The following is a 10,741-nucleotide window of genomic DNA, read 5'->3' as shown; positions in this document are numbered from 1 at the left end:
CTATACCTGTAATTCAAAGGGGTTGATTTGCCATACTCGACATGTTGATTTTGTATCAGGATTATGCTTCTCTGATATAAACTTCCTATTTAAAGCGATTTTAATTAAAACCTTTTATCAAAATTTCAAGTTAAATCATCTTCCATGCACCAACTTAAAAATGGTTTCAAATTTTAGCACAAGGCCAGCAATTTTAGGGGAAGGGGTAAGTCAGTGTCATTGACCCCAGTACTTGACAGGTACTTATTTTATCGACCCTGAAAGAATAAAAGGCAAAGTCAACTTTAGCAACATTTGAAATTATGGAGGAGGAGTCTGGTCAATTACATTGACCCCAGTACTTGACTGATACTCTTTCTATTGACCCCAAAATGATTAAAAGACAAAATTGACCTCAGTGGAATTTGAACTCAGAATGTAAAGATAGATGAAATGCTGCTAAGCATTTTGTCTGTCATGCTAATGATTCTGCCAGCTCACAGCCTTACACTAAGCCTAATAATGAGTTCAAATTTTGGCACAAGGCCAGCAATTTTAGTGCTTGATTGGTATTTATTTTATTGGCCCTGAAAGGATAAAAGGCAATGTCAACTCTGGTAGCATTTAAACTTGGACCATAAAGATGAGCAAAATGCTGCTTAACATTTTGTCTGGTGTAGTAATAATTCTGCAAGCTTGCCTCATACACCAACTTAATAACCCTTTGATCTATAGGCACAAATAACTCAGAATATAAAGATGGATGCCAAACAGTTTGTCTGTCATGCTAATGGTTCTGCCAGCTCAACACCTTAAGGAGAAACATAATATTGGTCCCGAATTTTGGCACAAAGTCAGAAATTTCAGGGGAGGTGTCTAGTCAATTATATTCCCACCCACCCAAGTACATCACTGCTACTTATTTTATCAACCTCAGAACAATAAAAGACAAAATGAACTTCGGTGGACTTTGAACTCAGAATGTAAAGATGGATGAAGAGCCGTTAAGCATGTTGTCTGTCATGCTAACGATTCTCCTGACTCACAGCCTTACACCAGCTTAATAATGATTTCAAATTTTGGCACAAGGCCAGCAATTTTGGAGGAGGAGATAAGTCGATTACATCAACCCCAGTATTCAACTGGTACTTATTTCATCGATTGCACAAGGATGAAAGGCAGAGTCAACCTTGGCAGAATTTGAACTCAAAACATAATGGCAGTTGAAATGTCACTAAAGATTTTGTCTGGCATGTTAATGATTCATATTTCTTTATTGCCCACAAGGACCTAAACATAAAAAGAACAAACTAGGACAGACAAAGGGATTAAGTCGACTACATTGACCCCAATGTGTAACTGGTACTTTATCGACCCCGAAAGGATGAAAGGCAAAAATTGACATCGACGGAATTTGAACTCAGAACGTAATGGCAGACGAAATACCTATTTCTTTACTACCCACAATGGACTAAATACAGAGAGGACAAACAAGGACAGACAAACGGACTAAGTCGATTATATCGACCCCAGTGCGTAACTGGTACTTATTTAATCAACCCCAAGCGGAAAAAGGCAAAGTCGACCTCAGCGGAATTTGAACTCAGAACATAACGGCAGACAAAATACCACTAAGCATTTCACCCAGCATGCTAACGATTCTACCAGCTTACTTCCTTACACTAATTTAATAATCCTTTCTACTGTAGGCTCAAGGCCTGAAAATTTTGGGGAGGGGATAGTCAATTACTTTGACCCCAGTGCATAATTGGTTTTTATTTCATCAACTCCGAAAGGATGAAAGCAAAGTCAACCTCAGCAGATTACTCTAACTTAATAATAACAGTTATTTTGCTATATTCTTTATGTATTTTGGTAAATCGACTTCATTAAAAAATGACAGTGTATTTCAAGAGAAATATAACAAAAGGGTTAAATGTGTATGTGTTTATGGAATAATCAGTCAGTTACACTCTAATTCATTGAGGAAAGAGTTCAGTTAATCAAACACATGGGACATTTAGTTTTGAAACACGGCTTGATTAACTCCCTTTATTGTCATGCTACTGCAGGTATGTGTTTTACCTGCCCTGAAGAATGGAAAGCTAATTTGATTTCTTTTACTTGTTTCAGTCATTACACTGCTGCCATGCTGGAGCACCGCCTTGAAAGGGTTGGGTCAAACAAATCGCCCAAGGTTTTTTTCTTTTTCTCAACCTGGTTTTACTCTATCAATCTCTTTTGCTGAACTGCTAAGTTATAGGGATGTAAACAAACCAACTCCGATTGTCAGGTGGTGGTAGTATTGAGGGCGGTGGAGGACAAACACAAACACAAAGAGACACACACATGCATTCACACACACACATGCACATGCATACACACGCACATATATATCATCATTATCATCATCATCATCATTTAACATTCGTTTTTCATGTTGGCATGGGTTGGACAGTTTGGCAGGAGCTGGCAAGGCCAAGAGCTGTACCAGACACCATTGTCTGTTTTCACAGGGTTTCTACAGCTGGATGCCTTTCCTAACACCTATATATACATATATACATATTCTTTTACTCTTTTATTTGTTTCAGTCATACTGGAGCACTGCCTTCAGTCGAACAAATTGACCCCAGAACTTATTCTTTGTAAGCCTAGCACTTATTCTATCAGTCTGTCTTGCTGAACCACTAAGTTATGGGGACATAAACACACCAGCATTGGTTGTCAAGTGTTCGTGGGAAGGCAAACACACACACACACACACATATATACATACATACATACATACATACATATATATATGACAGGCTTCTTTCAGTTTCTATCTACCAAATCCACTCATAAGGCTTTGGTCATCCCACAGCTATAGTAGAAGACACTTGCCCAAGGTGACACACAGTGGGATTGAACTCGGAACTATGTGGTTGTTAAGCAAGCTACTTACCACACAGCCATTCCTGTGCCTACAGCCACTCCTATATGCACGTATATATATATATATCATCATCATTATCATCATCATCATCATCGTTTAGCGTCCGCTTTCCATGCTAGCATGGGTTGGACAGTTCAACTGGGGTCTGGGAAGCCAGAAGGCTGCACCAGGCCCAGTCAGATCTGGCAATGTTTCTATGGCTGGATGCCCTTCCTAACGCCAACCACTCCATGAGTGTAGTGGGTGCTTTTTACATGCCACCGGCACAGGTGCCAGACGAGTCTGGCAAACGGCCACGATCGGATGGTGCTTTATTGTGTGCCACCGGCACGGGGGCTCGGTGAGGCTGGCAACGGCCACGAACGGATGGTGCTTTTTACGTGCCACCGGCACGAGGCCAGTCGGGGCGGCGCTGGCTACACCCATGTTCGGATGGTTCTCTTACGTGCCACCGGCACTGGTATCTCAGCTGCAATTTCCATTGATCGATTTCGATTCTGATTCTCACTTGCCTCAACAGGTCTTCACAAGTAGAGTTTTGTGTCCCAAGAAGGGAAGGTATGCATAAGTGGACTGGTTACATCCCGTGTAGAAGGCCACGGGTTATGGTCTCACTTGTCCTGCCGGGTCTTCTCACGCACAGCATACTTCCAGAGGTCTCGGTCTGTAGTCATTTCCTCAGTGAGACCTAAAGTTCATAGGTCGTGCTTCACCACCTCGTCCCAGGTTTTCCTGGGTCTGCCTCTTCCACAGGTTCCCTCAACCGCTAGGGTGTGGCACTTTTTCACACAACCATCTTCATCCATTCTCGCCACATGACCATACCAGCACAAACGTCTCTCTTGCACACCACATCTGATGCTTCTTAGGTCCAGCTTTTCTCTCACGGTACTTACACTCTGTCGAGTATGAACACTGACATTACACATCCATCGGAGCATACTGGCTTCATTTCTTGCGAGCTTACGCATATCCTCAGCAGTCACGGTCCATGTTTCATTGCCATGTAGCATGGCTGTTCGTACACACACATCATACAGTCTGCCTTTTACTCTGAGCGAGAGGCCTTTTGTCACCAGCAGAGGTAAGAGCTCTCTGAACTTTGCCCAAGCTATTCTTACTCTAGCAGTTACACTTTCAGCACACCCATCCCCGCTACTGACTTGGTCACCTAGGTAACAGAAGCTATCAACTATTTCTAGTTTTTCTCCTTGGAAAGTGGCAGAAGTTGGTCTCAGAGCATTTTCAGTGTTTATTGTTCCTGAGCATCTGCCACATATAAAAACTATCTTCCAAGTTAGCCTCCCTTTGACATTGCTGCACCTCTTATGTGTCCATAGCTTACACTTGGTGCATCTTATAGAGTTTCTACCTACACCTTTTCTACAGATCAAGCAGGGCCATCTACCTGAAGGCATTTGTGATTTGTCTACCTTCCTACTTATTAGGACTTTGGTTTTAGCTAGATTGACTCTAAGGCCCTTCGATTTTAATCCTTGCTTCCACACCTGAAACTTCTCCTCTAGTTCTGATAGTGACTCAGCAATTAGAGCAAGGTCATCAGCATAGAGGAGCTCCCAGGGGCATCCTGTCTTGAATTCCTCTGTTATTGCCTAGAGGACTATGATAAATAGGAGGGGGCTGAGGACTGAGCATTGGTGGACCCCTACCTCTACCCGGAATTCTTCACTGTACTCGTTTCCAACCCTCACCTTACTAGCAGCGTCTCTGTACATGGCTCGCACAGCTCCCACTAACCATTCATCTATCCTTTCATCTATATATATTCATCTATATATATATATATATATATATATATATATATACACACACACACACACACACACACACACACACACACACACATACACATGTATACGATGGGCTTTTTTCAGTTTCCATCTACCAAATCCACTCACAAGTCTTTGGTTGGCCCAGGGATATAGTGGAAGACACATGCCCAAAGTGGCATGCTATGGGACTGAGCCTGGCACCATGTGGTTAGGAAGTAAACCTCTTACCACACAGCCATATCTGTGCCTTAAACAGGATTTTCATTAAGAATTATAAGCTACAAACCACTTTCTCAATTATTCCTTCTAAGCTGTTATTCTACCACTGGGCTTTAAATGGAACCAAGTTTTGTCTTGGAATTATCTTTCTGTCTGTGATTTCGTTATCTAAGGTGTCCATGGTGACCTAGGAGTTTAGGAAGGAGACATTAGGTGCCTGTGTCTAATATGATTGACGAAAGATTCAGTTGTTGTAATGGTAGATTGAACAACTTACCTTGCCTCATACTCTCATGTTGCCTTCTAGCTATCTCATTATTGTGTTGACATTGCAAGTAATATAGCAAATAGTTACATTGTAAACTGGAAGAGATGTGTTGTTACTGTGGATATAACAACCAATTATAGAACAGAATACCACAAAAATGGCACTGAATTGTATTCCTGATGTCATTATCTATGTTAAAGCTGAAATTCCTTGATATTGAACATATCCTTTCCAAATAGGTATGACTGGATGTTTTATTGGAAGATAATTTTACACTGGAGAGTGAGCAGTGATATTGTGTGATATTGTGTGTAAACTCAATAGAAAGTTGCTGTTGTATCCATTCTTTACTGAAATAACCAGATGAGATAACTATACAGGTACATAATACTCTTACAGAAAATATACATTACAATACCACTCACACACACATGCTTGCCCAAGCACCTCTTCATATAAATGTCTGGATACATGTGTGTCTTTATTATGTGTGTATGTATATATATATATATGTGTGTGTGCGTGTGTATATATATATATATACATATATGTATATATATATATATATATATATATATATATATATATATATATATATATATGTATGTATATATCTATATATATATATATATATATCAAATCAAATCAAATCAAATCAAATCAAATCAAATCAAAATAGACAAAATAGATGAACATCAATGGAATTTGTATCTTGTGGTACCAGTGCCTGTGGCACACAAGAAATCCATCAGTGCTGTAGTCAGTGCGGTGGGGACATGACAAACACCATCCGATCGTGGCCGTTGCGCAGCCTCATCTAGCACCTGTGTCGGTGGCACATAAAAACACCATCCGAAGACCCGGCAAGACTAGTCAGGCCATAACCCATGGCCCCTACCTGGGACGTAGTCAGTCCACCTGTGCATACCTTCCTTCTTGTGACACTTGTGAAGACCTGTTGAGGCAAGTGAAAATCAAATCAAAACAAATCAAAATAGATGAACATCAATGGAATTTGTATCTTGGTGGTACCAGTGCCGGTGGTACCAGTGCCGGTGGCACGTGGCACACAATAAAACCATCCGAACGTGGCCGTAGCCAGTACCGCATCGACTGGCCTCCGTGCTGTGGGCACGTAACAAGCACCATCCGATCGTGGCCGTTTGCCAGCCTCATCTGGCACCTGTGTCGGTGGCACATAAAAACACCATCCGAGCGTGGCCGTCTGCCAGCCTCGTCTGGCACCTGTGTCGGTGGCACATAAAAAACACCATCCGAGCGTGGCCGTTTGCCAGCCTCGCCTGGCACCTGTGTCGGTGGCACATAAAATCACCCACTACACTCTCGGAGTGGTTGGCGTTAGGAAGGGCATCCAGCTGTAGAAACACTGCCAGATCTGACTGGACTGGTGCAGCTTTCGGGCTCCCCAGACCCCAGTTGAACCGTCCAACCCATGCTAGCATGGAAAGCGGACGTTAAATGATGATGATGATGATGATGATGATGATATATAATTAATTAATAAGGGTGAGAGAATTAGATACTAATTTAATAGTTGAGCCACATAGTGACCACTCTCTTATATTTATTTATATATATATATATATAATATATATATATATATATATATATATTATATATATATGTATGTATATATATATATATATAATGTATATATATATGTATATATATGTATATATATATATATATGTATATATATATATATATATATATCTATATATATGTATATATATATGTATGTATATATATATATGTATGTATGTATATATATGTATGTATATATATATATATATATATATATATATATATATATATATATATATATATATATAGAGAGAGAGAGAGAGAGAAGAGAGAGAGAGAGAGAGATAAATAGATACGTATGCATATATGAATTTATGTATGTATGTGTATGTGCTTTAAAGAAAATCTTTAGGATTTATTCATGTTTCTTCTTTTTCTCTTTTCGGGGTATTGAAGCTGGCCACTAACCAAGTGGTAATGCTCTTTTTTTTTTCAGTTAAGACAGGTATTGGGTGTTCGTGGTCATCTGCATCAGTTGATGTATGTATATATGGATGTTTTGTGTTCATGGATAACTTGTATATGTGCGGTGGATATGCGTTTCATTTTAGTATACATGTATCCGTGCTTCACACTTTTTACTCTTTATTTAGAATGAATGAGGGAGTGCTACAAAGTTCCTGGCTTTAAGGGTGTCATGAAAGGCCTGTTTAGAGGTCCAAGCTTCCAAGTTCTTTTACAAGACTTAGAAAAACTGAAGGACTGCTGCAATAAGTTTGTGAATCTGGGAGAGGATATACTGCATAAAATCATAATTAACCAATCCTCTTGGATTTTCTTTTACCCAAAGCCAGGAACTTTTCAGCACCCCCTTCATATGTATCTATGTATTTATTTATGTATGTATGTGTGTGTGTATATGTATGTTTGTGTATGCATGTGTGTGTATGTATGCATATATCATACATATTTACATCCATACACATGTATAAGAGAACAAAGGTCTTACTTTGTGTAAATGCAATTTAATAAACTTGAAAAGTTCAGATAACTCTACAACTATGAAAAGCAGATTGTTTTAATAGACTATAACAATATAAGTTCATTTTAATAGATTTTAGATTGGGCTATGGACTAAATGAGGTTGTCTTTCTTTTAGGTGAACCACTCTCCAAGCTTCAATGTTGATTCTGCTCTAGATAAGGAGATAAAGAGTACTCTTGTTGGTGATACTTTGGCTCTCTTAAACTTTGGTGCTTCAAATCGGCGGAAGTGTACGGAAGAAGAAAGGAAGCGAGTCAAAGATCGACTACTAGGCCGCAATGTTAAAAAGGAAACCAAGTATATAATTTTTTTTCTTTTCTTTTAGGTTTCTTGTCAAATTATCTCTGATAAATAAATTTGTTTCACGTGTAACAGCTTGATATAGATTTAGAAATTTCTCCTTTTTCTTGCGAGAAAAAGAAAAGAAATTTTTAAGAAGACATTGATATGACATCCAGGATGTTGTGTAAGATATGAAACAAAGAAAGTAAAAAATTAAATTAAATTAAACAATAACCACAGGCATGGTTGTGTGGTAAGAAGCCTGTTTCACAACCACATGGTTCCTGATTCAGTCCCACAATTTGGCACCTTGGGCAAGTGTCTTCTACTATAACCTTGGGCTGACCAAAGCCTTTTGAGTGGATTTGTAAGAGGGAAACTGAAAGACGCCCATCATGTATATATATGTGTGTGTGTGTTGTGTGTGTGTGTGTGTGTGTGTGTATGTCTCTGTGTTAGTGCATGCTAAAAATTTCAAGACAGTAAATAAATCACACATTTTCTGTACCCTTATATTTTTAGAGTAAAGTACTAAGCCTTGTGTATGATTATATATCAGTGAACTAATAATAAAGAAATATGAAATATCATTTTAAAAAGAATATAGAGGTGGAGTATTATTGAGTTTTAATAGCAAATGCTACACTTCATACACACACACACACACACACATACACAAAAAAATTCCTGTCCCTTGATACTACAACTCCCCATTGATATGTCTTGTTCTGCTGTTTACTTGGTGATCTCACTGCTGCTGGTGCCACATAAAATGCACCTAGTACACTCTGTATAGTGGTTGGTGTTGAGGAGGGCAATTAGCATTAGGAAAGGCACCCTGCCATAGAAACCATGCCAAAACAGATAGCAGAGCTTGGTGCAGTCTTCTGACTTGCCAATTCCTGTCAAACTGTTCTATCCTTGCCAGCACAGAAAATTGATGTTAAATGGGTGGGGGTGAGGATGATGATGATGATGATGATGATGATGATAAGGTGGTGGGTCTCTATCATTTGATGACAAGGATTCAGTTGTTTGACCAACTGAATTACCTGCTCCTGAATTACTAAACTGGTTTCAAATTTTAGCACAAGGCCAGCAATTTCAGGGAGTGGATAAGTCAATTACATCAGCCCCACTGCTCAACGGGTACATATTTTATTGACCCCCAAAAGAATTCTGAAAGGCAAAGTTGACTCTGGTGGCATTTGAACTCAGAATGTAAAGTTGGAAGAAATGCCGCTAAACATTTTCTCCAGCTTGGTAATGATTCTGCTAGCTCACCACCTTGCCTTAATTACTAAATTAACATATAGATAGCTGAGTATTCCACGGTCACCTGTACCATTAACATATTCATTTCATTCAAATTTGAGTATATAAACTCCGCAATATGCTTTCAGTCATAAATATATATGTATGTATATATATATATATTAATAATTAAGGGTTCTACAAGTGACACCAGCATGCTAAAATATATATATATATATATATATATATATATGTGGTGGTGCTATGTGAAAGCACCTGTTAAGTGCCACGTAAAAGGGCCTAAAAGTGCCTGTGCTGTGCCTCATAAAAGTACCCATGCAGTGCCATGGCAAAGCATCCAGCAGAGTCTGTAAAGTGGTTGGTGTTAGGAAGGGCATCTAGACATAGAAACAATACCAAATCAGACTGGAGTCTGGTGCAGCTCCCCAGCTTGCCAGCCCTTGTCAAACCATACAACCCATGCCAGCATGGACAACAAATGTTAAATGATGATGATGAAATATATATATATACACAAATACACATACACAACATTCATATACGTATATACACATGCACATATGCACACACACACACACACACATACACATTATATCATAACCTGTCATTGCCAAGCAATTTTTACAATAGAATTGATTTCAATTTTATCTATTCCATAACATACCAGGTCTTCCCAGAGGATTAAGTCTCTTGGAACATGGCAGATTTCTGCATTATTTGTGGCAATTTATAATGTCTTGATAAACAAAGTTTTCTATTTTTCCATTTGGTACATCATCATCATCACCATCATCATCATCGTTTAACGTTTGTTTTCCATGCTAGCATGGGTTGGATAGTTCGACCGAGGTGTGGGAAGCCAGGAGGCTGCACCAGGCGCCAGTCTGATTTGGCAGTGTTTCTACAGCTGGACACCCTTCCTAATGCCAACCACTCCGTGAGTGTAGTGGGTGCTTTTTATGTGCCACCGGCACGGAAGCCGGCCAAGGCGGCGCTGGCATTGGCCATGTTCAGATGGTGATTTTTATGTGCCACTGGGTTGTAAGCCAGTCAAGACAGCACTGGCATTGGCCACATTCAGATGGTGCTTTTTACATGCCACCGGCACAGGTATTACGACTACAATTCCATTTCATTTTTATTTTGATGTTTATGTACTTGACTCCATAGATCATCCACAATCTAATGCCAGTCTTAAAAAGTAAAAAGCACAAAATAATTTCTTCTAATTGACCCATGCTGAAATTCTCCCTTGAGAATTTCAGAGAGAATGCTCCCCAACTATGACAGGTGACAACTGTCGACTTACCACACATGGGTACATAATCCTTGCCTATTTTACACACACACACACATGCACATGCGCGCGCACACACACATATTTGATATATCTAGGGA

General features: G+C 39.4%; 1 protein-coding gene across 6 annotated transcripts in view; it reads left to right on the top strand.

Annotated features, from left to right (window-relative positions):
• LOC115232355 (tubulin polyglutamylase ttll6-like) overlaps positions 1 to 10,741 on the top strand; it is a 497,092-nt gene that overhangs the window by 397,267 nt on the left and 89,084 nt on the right. For all 6 annotated transcript variants that reach the window (XM_036513235.1, XM_036513233.1, XM_036513224.1 and 3 more), the window contains one exon: positions 7,902 to 8,083. In XM_036513235.1, coding sequence (XP_036369128.1) covers positions 7,902 to 8,083 — 182 coding nt within the window. The remainder of the gene's footprint in view (positions 1 to 7,901; positions 8,084 to 10,741) is intronic.

Source organism: Octopus sinensis, linkage group LG2 (genome assembly GCF_006345805.1).
Source record: "Octopus sinensis linkage group LG2, ASM634580v1, whole genome shotgun sequence".
NCBI classification, from domain to species: domain Eukaryota; kingdom Metazoa; phylum Mollusca; class Cephalopoda; order Octopoda; family Octopodidae; genus Octopus; species Octopus sinensis.
The sequence above is the reverse complement of the archived record's forward strand: the minus strand, read 5'-3'. Positions and strand labels throughout refer to the sequence as shown.